The 13579-nt window shown below is 40.1% G+C and overlaps 1 protein-coding gene across 1 annotated transcript; it reads right to left on the reverse strand.

Moving 5' to 3' along the window:
* Positions 1-1573: 1573 nt before the first annotated feature.
* Positions 1574-13424, reverse strand: samd1b (sterile alpha motif domain containing 1b). The gene is made up of 7 exons (XM_006790766.3): positions 12147-13424; positions 10841-11084; positions 9506-9633; positions 5470-5518; positions 5276-5387; positions 2204-2318; positions 1574-2078 (listed from the first exon to the last, which is right to left on the reverse strand). The coding sequence occupies exons 1-7, from the start codon at positions 13317-13319 to the stop codon at positions 1935-1937; spliced, it is 1965 nt and encodes a 654-aa protein (XP_006790829.1). The 5' UTR covers positions 13320-13424; the 3' UTR covers positions 1574-1934.
* Positions 13425-13579: the final 155 nt, after the last annotated feature.

A 13579-nucleotide genomic window follows, 5' to 3' on the forward strand; every position in this document is an offset into this window, starting at 1 on the left:
TTGTGTTGGCAGCCACACATGTCCGTACCATTACATGCCTTCACCATGTTTGACGGATGATGTGGTATGGTATGTTTCTGTCTCCATCATTCTGGTTATTCTTTGCAATATTTCTTCAGAACTGTGCAGGCTCCTTTAGATCATTTCTGGTGTAATCTGGCCTTCTTGTTCTTGTGTATAACAAGCAGTTTGAACTTTGTTGTAAACCCTATTTTCATTCATGAAGGTGTCTCTCGATTGTGCACTTTAGAAATACTTAATTAGTGGTTGATTAATATTTCAGTTTTCTTTGGACCTCATAATGAGAATTCCAGTCAGCAGCTACCAAATGCAAGCTTGGTACTTGGAATCAGCAACAAATATTTTATCTGTTTACTTTGTCATGAAATAACGAAGATAACAGCATCACCATAGAGGTGCCTGTCAGTCAGTTGTCCAATTACTTTTTAGCCTCTGGAAACTGAGGACTATGTACAAAAATAGCTGTTATTTCAATTTGTTTGTTAAAGCTGAAGGCCTGCACTTCAACCATGTCTTGATTTCTTGATCTAAAATCAGTGAGGAGGCGTCCAGAGTCCAAATTTCATTCATTTGGAATAATTCAGCAGTGACTCAGTGAAAATAACAAAAAAAAAAAAAATCCAGTTTCTGTTAGGAACAATTTTCTTTCTACTGACCTACACCCATCAATCTTTTCAATGTGACTACAAAGAAAGCGACTATTATCCCCCTCAGCTGAGCTGCAATATCTCTTTTAGTAATAAAGTACTAAATAGTTCCCTTTAATTGGATTTGAGGATGAACTGTCTTCAAGAAATCACAACATCTTAACTCTGGTCCAAGATGTCATGATAACTAAAGATACACTTAAACACTTTTAAATACACTTAAAAATTACACTCTTTGTGTAAGTCATCACTGATGAGCGGATCACTCCCAGTAGATCGATCCATTTAGTTTGTTTAGGACAAAAGCTCTCAGCTTACTCATAATTTCTATAAAACTGGACCTACATAAGACAGTTAAACAGTTCTGTGTGACATGCGATTTTAGGTGTCTATTAAAGAAGTAAAGTCTGATGTAAAGCAAATATCAAAGTGTATCTCTGTAAAACCAGCATATAAGGTGGTGATGCATAGCCCTAAGCAGATTTAAAAAAAACTTTTTCCATATGAGATATTAAGTTGATTAAGTTACACAAAATCAACCAGCTGACAAGCTGACATGGTCCAAAAGCCTCTCAAACATCTTAGTCAGTTTATTGCTTTGACCAGCAACCATTTCAAAAATTTCAATAACCCTGCACAGGATTTGTTTTAAATATAGAGAACAATATAAAGGTTCATCATGCCAGCCATCATCAGCCTACTTCAGCTTTGGGAATGTCTCAAATCCGGTCAATTTCTTTGCTGTCCTTTTCAACGTGTTCTGTCTATTTGTAGAAGGAAAGGTACACACCAACAAGAACATTCTCAGATCATAGCCCAACAATGCAAATGACCCCTTCCCCAAGTCCCAGAAAAAAACCATACCGCTTTCAAAATGTGCATAAAAGTCAGCATGAAGTGACAGCTTAAACCAAAACATTTTGCACAGTTTAATCAGTACAATTGCAAAGTGCTTAATTGTTGTTTGTCTTAAAGGAGAAATTGCATGGTTGTTTGAAAATCTCTGCTCTACTTTCTCCCTCCGACACTTGTGCTCTGATAGAAAATCCTTGTTGTCTAGAAAATCCAGTCTCATTTCTGATGTCAAGAGGCAGGAGGATAAGAAACAACAGTGTGTGTGTACCTGTGTTTTTGTGTTTGCATGTGTTGTGTGACATGAGATGAAAAGTGAAGTGTATTGTACTGTATATCATGCATGCATTTTTATACTACGTTAGCTATATGTAGATACAAACACAACAGTCTGCTTGTATTTGATTCATGCCGTTAGCAGTCGTCATCCTCAAAGTGTGTTTTCTGCAGAACCTTTACATGACGTTCATAGATCTTGAGGGCGGGGCCAAGTCTGATTGACAGGCCAGTCAAAACATCATTACGCTGCATGAGGAGAAGTGACTTTCCATCGATTTCCTAATGAAGAGAGCAAAACAGCGCATGCAGGTGCATGTTGATTACAAGTGTTTTATGTGAAGCGCAAGCCATTGAGCTTCTGTATGGTGCACTCTAGTGGCAACTAAGGAGGATCACAGCCTTACCTGGGTCCTGAACGCAGCAGCCTGCTCAGGGAAACCCGCTGCTGTGAAATAACTGACAACATCTGACACTGTCCAGTTTACTGGGCTCCCATTGACGCCCTCAGACTTCATAAGCCTGCAAAAATAACAAAGTTGGTCAAACAGAAAACATGCAGGAGGAGACGTTGAAACAGTCAATTTTAACAGTTACAGTGCTGCCAGATTTATTTTTCCTCTCTTTTGTAAATTCTATAGTGCATAGCATGACTGCAGAAAAACTATCAATGCTTTTTCATTTCATAAAACTAGTAGAGAGCTGGGGCCAGAGAAAAAACCTATTAGAGTTTGGTGCTGATCTGGATCACTTTGTCTAACCTTGCAGAAGTCATTCCCCTCTAGTATGCTATGCATTGACTTCCTGTGTTTCAGTGATTACTTTTGTGTCACAGTTGGTGTAATCATGTCTCACTTTATATTAAGTGTATAATGTAATCAGGGAAGAGCTTATATTGCACTACACAATATCCTGTGATTAAGTGCTTGGTAGTGATTAGTTGGATATTAAGGTTGAAATTAAACTCACACAACTGTTAAAATATTATAACTTTTTTGTGTGCTGTCTGCAGATTGAAGCTAAGATCTCACAGGTTAAGTACAATTGTTTCGTTTTGGTCACATCCATATTGGCTGAAAAGAGTCCATCAAATATGGGCAAATATCAAATATGACACTAAACAAATTTAGGATGTTCTTCACATGAAAAATAATGTGAAAATGAAAGTAGACCGCCCTTGAGTTTCAGGGTTTTTATATATTATAATAAATGTCACCTTGTAGAACCACCTCTGCCACATCACTGTCAAACAATTTTAGCCAGCTCTTCTTTACAACGTTGCTTCAGTTCAATGAGGGGAGTTGTTTATGCACAGCTCTCTTTAGGTCCCACCACAGCATTTCAATCAGGTTGAGGTCTAGACTTTCAGTGGGCAATTGGAACACCTTCCGTTTCTGTTTTTAGCCATTTTTTGTTGATTTGTTGCTGTTCTCATTGATCATTGTTCTGTTGCAAGATCCAATTTGGGACAATCTGTCAAACAGAAAGTCTCATGTTTCACTCAAGAATACTTTGGTATACAGAGGAGTTCGTGCTCAACTCAATGACTGACAGATGCCCAGGTCCTGTGGCTGCAAACCAAGCCCAATTCATCACCCCTCGACCACCGTACTGACAGCTGGTCTGAGTTGTCTGTGTACATACGCTGTTTGGTTTTTTCTAAATGTGACACTGAACATTATGGCAAAACATCTCCAGTTTAGATTCGTCATTTTTCCAGATGCAACTTTGCAAACCTAAGTTGCGCTGCCATGTCCTCTTTTAGGCTTTCTCCTGACGACCCTTCCAAAAAATCCACGCATGTCAGTCTTATTCTAATTGACTTGTAATGAATTTAACATTAAACATGCTGACTGAGGCCTGTGAAATGTGAGACGGAGTTACTGGTACATCTACACAGACAGACAAATAGATATTTTATGATCATGCAAAGAAAATTGCTGTGTTACAGCAGCAAGAAAAAGAAAAAAAAATATAGTATATTACACAATAAAAAGAACATTTTTAAAGGAAAAGTACCAGAGGCCCATAGTGAAGGTCTTATAATGAGAAGTAGTGCAAAAAATGTTATGTAGAGAACAGTAAAAAGCAAAAAAACCTAAAAAATATAAAACTAAGATTGTGCAAAAGTTGACTGCAAATAGCATTAATAAATAATATGTACACAACAAAAAAAAAAGCAGAAACAAGCTGGGAAGATGGACGGCTGTCTTGAATGTTTTCCACTTGTGAATAATCCTTCTCAGTGCAGAATGATGGACTTTAAAATGTTTGGAAATGGTCTTATAACCCTTTCTGTATTGATGGGCAGGAGCAATAGCTTCACCAAGATCATTGCTGCTGTGTTTCTTCTTTTGCACTGTGTTAACACACACCTGAATGCTCCAGACCAGCAAACTGCTAAAAATCTGCTTTTATAGAGGAAGTCACACCTTCTGATGATTAGTTAATCAAGTGCATTTGGCTGCCTCTTAATTCCTATCAAGGTTTACTTAGTTTTTCACACACTGCTTCTGTATTTAGTTATAAATTATATAAATAATAACACAGTATAATATGTCATGTTTTGTAGCTCATCTGACGTTCTAATTTTAGAACCTGCTTTTAGAACCAGGTGTCTTTTTAAGGGATCCTGATATTTTAAACCTTGCAATAGAATCAGGGCGTACTTTCTTCATCACATGACCTTATCTGAAGAAAAAAAAGCCTCCAAAACAAACAAGAAGTAAATCATCCGGCAGAATTGGCTCAGCAGAGCATCACCAAGAAAAAAAATATGTGTTAATGTCTATCTAAAATTGATCAAAATATGAAATAAACTCAGTTTTATTTATTCAATTTTAATCAGTCAAATGTTACAATGCAAACTGGTCTGTGCAGGACTGCAGTGAGAAATCTGTTGCAGAGTTATTAAAGTTTTGTAATTCATCTTTTTTTTTTTTATCTAAACAGTTTTTAGTTTTAGGAATAGTTTTCTTGTTTGAGTTTGATTGTTTTTTATTGTTTTGAAGAAAATGACAGCATACAGAGAAGGACAACACATCACTCCAAAGTATTTCAAGAAACTGCAAGACAAGACAGAGCCTGTAAAGAGAATAATGGGAGGTGTAAATGAGAGTGGGTGGGTTTTAGTTTCAGTCTGTTTTCTTTCTTTTTTTTTTACTTGGCGGGACAGTGCAGAGAGTGGGCAGGAAAACTCAGAAAAGAGAGAAAATGTTTGCGTTGAAAGACAGTTTGATGAACATCTGAATTCTGAATCCTTTGTTTTGCTAGCATAAAAGCAAATTTTTTACAAGGGAGCAAATACCCAAAAAGCAAAGCAGAAATAAAATCTGTTTACTGCACCAAATTGGTATTTTTAACATATATATTGGTATGTATCATCAGAATTTCACACAAAGAAGCTGTTGACTTTTGTTCATAGTTTTCTAACGCTTGTGTGCATGCATCAGTATCTGCAACATCTCTATTGTACTCACACTCCACTGCTAATGGTTATCCCTCGTTCTTCAGATCGGCTGGAGTCTCTCGGGGAGGCTGTGGGTGTTAGCAGGCAGGACGACACACCGACCACTGTCTTGCACTCCAAATCTACGAAGGAGGCAAGTATGATTCCTTGTCGTGAAACCCGAACATGCACTCAGTTTGAGATTATCAATGAAACGAAACTCACTGTTAAAGTCTGAGGAGCTGTGGTTTATTTCATCATGCTGTGTCTGATTCTGTGCATGGAGAGGAAAGAAAGACGGGGGTTAAATTAAATGCAAAGAGGGAGTGTCAGAGCAATACAGAGAGAGTCATATGACCTCCGCCTAAATTGAAGGACAAGAGGAGCTAGCAGCATGAAGATGCATCATGACAAAACCACAGTGGGACATTGAGACCATCTGCTGTGGGAGTAAAAATGATGATGTGCAAAGGTATGAAGTGGACTGGTAGGGGGGGCGAAGTTTGACAAAGCTGATGAGTCACCCTGGTGGAGAACTGAAGTCTGCCTTAGACAGCTTTTGTAATAGGATTTTTCTGCCCGACTTTTGAAAGCATAGAAAAGCCTCCTGGAGATAAATGGATGCCTCCACATACTGAACCTCTCATTACTTTAACCAGCAAAACTCTGTAATTGCATTTGAAATCACTTCTCTGTTGACATTGTCATTACACAATACATATACACAATACATAAGAAGTGCTTGGATAATAAGTGCTATGTTGAGCATTGCATGGTATATGTTCAAAAAAAGGTATATACACACATTATGCAAACCACATTTGTGCTGTCATGCTGGAATTGATTAACTGATTTTTTTGTTCAGGAATGCAAGTGAATAGCTGTATTTTGGCATATTTAATTTAAAAAATGATAATTTTCTTTAGTATTTTTTCTGCTTTTTGTAAAACAGTAAATTTTAAAATTTGTGGATAACAACAATAATTAAAAATTCAGTTAAAGAGCACGCACACAGTGGTGATTAACCAGTTATAGAAACATAAAAAAAGATTTTGATAGTTACAAATACCTTTAATAAACCTTACACTGGGTGGTGGTCTAACACATTTTGAAGCAGTGTATATCAACATTCATATACCATATATATACCACTGTTACCTAATAAAGTCCTTATCGGGTACTAATTATTTATTTTAATCATTTTCATATAAAATGACCAGCATGCACACGGCTTCAGTGTTTGGGTATGTTGTTGGAGAAATGTTAAGAGTGTGTGATAAACTGCTGTTTACTCTGATTACATTTTCTAGATCAGTGTGGATCATAGTTAACAAATAATTACGAAACAAGAGTAATCTGCCTGCTACATTTTCTTATAATTTATTTGAACCTCTTGAAAAATGTAAAGTGTTGCTAGAGGCTTCTTTTCTGTCATTCAGAACTCTTACCAGGAATACTCATTTAAAAGCACTATTTTGCGTCAGTTAAAAAACATGATAAAGGTATAACTCCCTCACCCAATCAGAACAACAGAACTAATGAAAGGGTCAGAGAGATGTCAGTCTAGCTCACTCTGTACTTACACCCTTTTTAATATTTTGTTCCTCCTTAATAACCCATTAATCAGCATCAGGCCCTTAATCACATATTGGGTATATCCTTTAAGTACAGTGTAAGACATTTCCTGATTGTATAATTATTATTATTAAGTGTGACAAAGCTTGGCCATTCAACATTAATCATAACGTAATATTTGCTTTTCCAATGAAAGGGAGAACTTGCACTTTTGAGATTTTACTGTTGCAGAGAGCAAAACACTGACTTCTGTGTCAAAAATTGACACAGCCTTCATTTCAAGGATAATCACTCCCATTCAGAGATGGTTTTCTGATTGTAACCCAGTGACCAAACAGCAGTTTTAGTTAAAGAGGCCACAGTTTGCAACCATAAAGTGACTCATCAGATCAGGAACCCAACTAGAAGCAGGTTTGTTGCTTTTTCAACACTAAGAGCAACAATTTGTCCTCTAGGTTCAGTTAACACAGACTATAATGGCCTGACATGTTTGATGGAGAACAGTAATGATGATTCTTGGAACATGCCATTGTGTACCTGAGATTTATTTTTAAAACAACTCATCAGATTTGGCTCAGTGGAATTTTGTTTTTGGAAATCCAGCATGTGTCGCTTGGAACATCTTGGAATGATCTACAAGAATGTTGGAAGTGGTGCAGGACTGCCCAAGGAAGTTATCTTAAAATCAGGTTTAATTTTTTACATTTTTATACAAGTTTTGTAACTTCACAATCATGAGTTGTAGTTACATTGTGACAGTTAGACCTATAAACCCTACAAAACCATTTAAATAATAACTTCTACAAGCAGTGCAGAAAAAATATAATGTGAAATCTTTAATATTTTTAATTATTATTTTTATAGTTATTAGTGTCCCTGAATTAAATAAGCAGATGGATGGATGGATGGATGGATGGATGGGTGGATGGATGGATGGATGGATGGATGGACGGATATTTATTTGAGAAAGTTCTTTGATGAGTTAAGATAAATTAAATGAAAACAATTAGTGCATATTATTGAGTTTTCTTAAAGTTTGCTCTCAGATTTGTTGCTTGAACTGATCTAACTGTGTGCTAGATCAGTTTTTATCTTAAAATCAGGTTTAATTTTTTACATTTTTATACAAGTTTTGCAACTTCACAATCATGAGTTGTAGTTACATTGTGACAGTTAGACCTATAAACCCTACAAAACCATTTAAATAATAACTTCTACAAGCAGTGCAGAAAAAATATAATGTGAAATCTTTAATATTTTTAATTATTATTTTTATAGTTATTAGTGTCCCTGAATTAAATAAGCAGATGGATGGATGGATGGATGGATGGATGGATGGATGGATGGATGGATGGATGGAGGGATGGATGGATGGATATTTATTTGAGAAAGTTCTTTGATGAGTTAAGATAAATTAAATGAAAACAATTAGTGCATATTATTGAGTTTTCTTAAAGTTTGCTCTCAGATTTGTTGCTTGAACTGATCTGTGTGCTAAACTTGGTTTAATAGGTTAAACAGGGGAAAAGCATGAGATGGATTTTCTGTAATTGGTTGCAGGATTTTGAGTTTTGGGGTTTAAATGTTTGTTTCCATTCTCGTGCTCTAAGTTTTTGATTATTTGTTAGGCTGACTTTGGGATTTCCTGTTTTTATGTATTTATTATTATAAGTATATTGTGAGTGTTTTTTATTTCAAGGTTTCTACTGATATTTGTAGTAGGAGTAGTAGTAGCTTTCCTTACTCTGATATAAAATAATTGGCTTGTATATTTAAACAGACTAATAACATACAGAAATTTTCTTAACAACCTAAGATCAGCCAAATAAGTACAGAACTCTGATTCCGCCTTCAGACGATTCCTCCTTCCTTCTTATGAGAGGCTGAAAAAACGCTTTTAAGGGAATTGAGAAAAAATCAAATATGCGAAAGATGTCGATGAATTAAGGTATTCAAATTGAGTGAAGTCATTGTCATGTTGAAAATACCCCCCAGTTTTGGATGATTTGAGCTTTGTGATATGGCACGTAATCCTCAGAAGGTGGGTATGCCCTTATCATAAAGGGATAGCATTTTCTAGGGTTATGTAGGAAAGTTGTAGCAGATCAGCAGTTTCTGAAATACTCAGACCAGCCTGTCTGGTACCAACAACCATGCCAGGTTCAAAGTCACTCAAATCAACTTTCTTCCTCATTCTGAAGCTCAGCTTGAACTTCAGCTGGTTGTCTTGATTATGTCCACAGGCTGATATGCACTGAGCTGCTGCCATGTGATTGGCTGATTAGATATTTATGTTAGTTGGCAGTTAGACATTTCAGCAATAATCGGAAAAATTAGTTCCTGACTAGGAAAACTGAAAAGTCTGAGAAGGTTTCGGCAGATACAGGCACTGAGTTGTTGACATCATATAGGCAGCATCATGGAGGATAAAAGTAGATGTCAATTCATGGTTAAAATAGTCCAAATTCACATCTTTTGGTTTTTTTGCAAACATTTAACTTGTAATTTAGGATTTTCACTAATGACCACTCCTCTAGGAAAAGAGCATTACTACACAAAGAATACTTTCACATTTAATGCTCCAGTATATCTGACTTATAATACTTGTGTACTATCAGTCAAACCATTTTGAATGATTGAAAAAACAGAACAAAACAAAAACAAAGTGGACGACACGTGTACTTACACTCACTTGCACCTCCATTGGTATCTGATCAGGGGAACCAGCTCTCTCTTCCATGACTGGATCATTACTCTGTGACTGCGAGGCTCCCTGAACTGGTGTGTCGGGGATGAAATCAAGCACCGGCAAACCTGAAAAAAAAAAAAAGTCAAAGCAAGATAAAAAGACTGAAGAAAGGAAATTCTATATCGGAAAATAGTTTAATGGTAGCATAGGAGCAACTATTTATGTAATTTACTGTGTACAGTACTGTCAAAAAGTCTTGAGCTACTCCTCATTTCTATATTTTTTACTTCCAAGGAGCCAGACTTCCTTCTGATTTATTAAAGTGCTCTTGAGTCCAGGAAGGTATTTTGAAGGTTCTTTTGGACATTGGTTGCTTTTTCATTCATTTTCTGTCCAGTCCTGGTAACTGGCTATTCACAAAGGACTGGTGTTTTGTTTTTTACATTCCCTAACACTGACCTAAGTGTAAAAAATGTGTAAATTGTATGTGTAGGCACTTTATTACCAGCACCCAGTTGCAAAAATACATAATGCGTTCCCAATCATTTAGCTGAATTCACAAAATATGTCAAAGATAACACAATTTCTTTGTGTTATTACTACCCAGTGAAACCTCATAAGAAATGGTCTCAGTGGAAGGGTGGTTATCAAAAAGCTATTCTTAAGAAAGAAAAACAGGGAAAGGGCATATGCATGGCAAATTACATAAGAACTGAACTGAAAATTAGTAGCAGCAGGTTCAAATACAGACATCAACATTACTGAGGCACTGTGAGATCATCTTGCCAGAGACCTGAGCAAAAGGGAGCCAACATCCGAAGAAGAGCTTTGAAATGTCCTTCAGGAAACCTGGAGAACAATTCCTGAAGACTACTTAAAAAATAACAGGAATGCTTACCTAAGCAAGTTCAGTCTGTGCTGAAGAACAAAGGTGGTCAAGCCAAATATTTACTTTGAAACGCCTCAGAATTGTACAAACTCTATTTCTACATATGTCTGCAAAGTTCAATAAGTTGCTGCCCACATTCCAATTTTCATAGCAAAACATAAAGAAAGAAAAATTGTTCGAGTATTAAATAATTACTAGTATTAGTTATTAGTTATTAGTATTAGTCTGGAGTTTGAAATTGTTGTTGAAGCAAAATTAAAAACTTTAAAAAGTCCAATTTAAAGTTGGACATCAGTTTGAAAAGAAAAAAACAAATAACCACTAGAAGGTTTTAAGAAGCAGCAGCAGTGGTCAGTAAAGAGCTATTTAATATAACCGTGAGAATATTACTAGTTCTTTAATGAGGCTGCCTCTGAGTACACGCAGCCATTCAGTGCACACACCTTTGCCTCCCTCCTGCTGCTCCTGCTGGGGGCTCTCCTGCTTTGATGCTTTCTGGATCTCAGCATCTTCTCTGATTTTCTCAATGAGCACTGGTTCGGTTGTCATGGCTACCGGGGATAGTCCTCCCTCCTCCTCAGAACTCCGAGTATCCTCCTCCTCCTCTTCTTCCTCGTTGTCTTCCCGTTCCTCTTCTTCACTGGCTGTTTCCATCGGCTCATTCTCCTGGAGAGAGGGTGACGGCGGCTGCAAGCACACATAAAGTTGTATCAGAAGAAACGCAATCAAAAAAGGGTGGGGGTGCACTGCTTTTCGAGATGAGTTTAAAGCTAAGTTAATCGCTCCCTGAGTTTTGAGGGGTTTAAGAGCATATCAGGTCTGCTGAGCTTCTCCGGGGCAGACAGTGCTGCTCATAAACACCCCCCACTTGGAAAAAGACATCAGAAATAACGATCAGAAATAACGATAGCCGCCTACTATAGCTAAGTTTGCACGCACACACAGGGGGGAGAGAGAGAGCGCGAGGGAGGAGAGTGCGCTGTCAGAAATGACACAAAGGACTTAATGAAGCAAGAAACGGGAGGGGTGGTGGGACATGAACGGGAAGGCTATAATAAAAACGTTAGAATGGCGCTTTTATTATATGAGTAAACACGATGTGGCTGAGTCCTCCGTCGGCCTGCGCGACAGAGCAGCGCTCACAGGAGCGCGGCAGCGGCACGTCTCAAGTTTAGACAGACACCGCCTACTGCGCGGCAGGCCCAGACACTCCGCGCTCCGGTGTGCACGGCTAAAGTTTATAGGAACGAAATCAGATGTTATTGACCCGAAAACAGCGAAGTGGAAACGAAATCTGTAGGTGCTCGTGCTCGCGCCGCGCACAGACGCTCTTTGGTGCGCGCTCTCGCCCTGGGAGCCGGGGAAAGCCGCTCCGGAGCTGTCTGCTCCTCTCTGTAACCCGCACCTTTTGTGCAGGAATCCGAGCTATACATACACACACAGACAGAGACACGCATTTGGCGAGGCTACAGAGGACAAACGCAACACAGGCACGGTCGCATCCCACTGACAAGCAGCCGAGACAATAACGCATTTCCTCAAATCCCCTCAAACACTTTTTGAAACATTGAGGTTTGACGAAAAGAAGAAAAAACGAAGCACACGCTGGGCGACGGAAGCGCGTCCTAATGCTGTGCGTGCGGTTTCAACCCGCGATCATTAATTTATCGGCAATCCATCGAGCCAAAGCTGCTCGCTGAGCCCCGCACAGTCCAGACGTGTCGAAAATATTAAGTTAGCGTTGCCCACCTTTTTCACAGCGTGTTTGTCCTGCAGTGCGCTCTTTGCAAGTCTGTCAGCGGACGCATTCTTCGGCATCGGTTCCTCTACCACCACCCCCCTCAGAGGGAGAGTAATGTTCCCGCAGCGGGTCCTGCGCAGCCTGCCCCTCGCCACCTCTCTCTCCATGACCACTTTGACTTTGCCTCGGGTCAGCTTTTCCTCCGACAGCCGTTCCTGGCTGCTCAGATAGCCCAGTATCTCCTTCAGCCCAAGCGGCTTCATGTGGCCTCTGGTCACAGCGGCTGAGCCCCCTCGGAGGCTCTTCTCGGACAGGCTGCGAACAGAAGCGACTAATCTGTCGCCCAGGTCCGAGTTGGCGTGGTTCCCCGTTGTTTTGGTGCTCCCTCCTCCGACTCGAAGTTTGGGCTTGAGGGGCACAGACTGCTTCTGCCTTTGATTATGATGAACACTGCTGACACTCCCAGGGCAAGTTTTGCTCTGCGTGTCAGCCCGGGACACAGCACACTCCTTTTCTGCGCTAACTGCACCAGCTTTGCTCTGAGCCGTCCTGCCGCCGTCAGCCCCGCTTAGTGCGCCTGTCCTGTGGCCGAAACCGGGCGACGGGCAGTCCCCCGCCGCCTGCTGTCCTAATCCCTTGTCTCTCGGTGCACTCGCTTTCTCCTCTTTACAGCCGCTCCCGACAGCACAGCCCGTTGTTGCGCCACAACTGAGGCACCCGTTTCCGCTACTCGGGCTGGAGGCAGGCTTGAGCTTTTTGCCGGTGGTGCTGCCTGATGTTTGAGTGTGTGGATCTGGGCTGGGCTCCGAGTCCTCCTCTGCCTCCTCCTGGTCCGTGAAGCTGTGCGCACTGTCGCCGTTGTTGTTCAGATGATCGTGTTTGGTCCGCTCCCTCGCTGCCTCCGCGCTGCTGCTGCCAGCGGCCGTAAACTCACTCTTCTTTCTGCTTTTCCTTTGCACCTTCGCCGCGTTTCGGTACGATATGGACCCCTTGTAGCTAACTTTGAGCACCGTCTGCTCTTGAATCAGTTTTTCCAGTTCTGTCCTGGTTCGGTCCGGGTCTGACCCGTGTCGTCTCCGGACCATTCGACAGATCCTCTCCAGATCCGGACGGGCTTTTCTCGAGCGGAGAGAGTCGATTGTTTCCAGGATCCACTCTCGGTACTTGTTTGGCTCGGACATCTTCTCCTGCTGGTGCGGATGGGGTTTGGCCCGAGTGCGTCTTTTTTTCCTTCTCTGTTGTTTCACAAGTGACGCTGTGTCAAAGCTGGGAAGCCAAAGTGCGATCCCCGGCTGGAGAATGAGGACGGAAGCCTGGCTGGTACGCTTGCGTTCGTTTGCCACATTGTGCGCTTAAGGTGGACCGAAGATGGCGCCTATGGTCTCTGCCGCCAGAGACGCAAATTGCATTTAAGGTGGAATTGACTCGCATTCGCGTGGCT

The sequence above is a fragment of the Neolamprologus brichardi genome, chromosome 6 (genome assembly GCF_056152115.1).
Source record: "Neolamprologus brichardi isolate AB-2024 chromosome 6, ASM5615211v1, whole genome shotgun sequence".
Lineage (NCBI taxonomy): Eukaryota > Metazoa > Chordata > Actinopteri > Cichliformes > Cichlidae > Neolamprologus > Neolamprologus brichardi.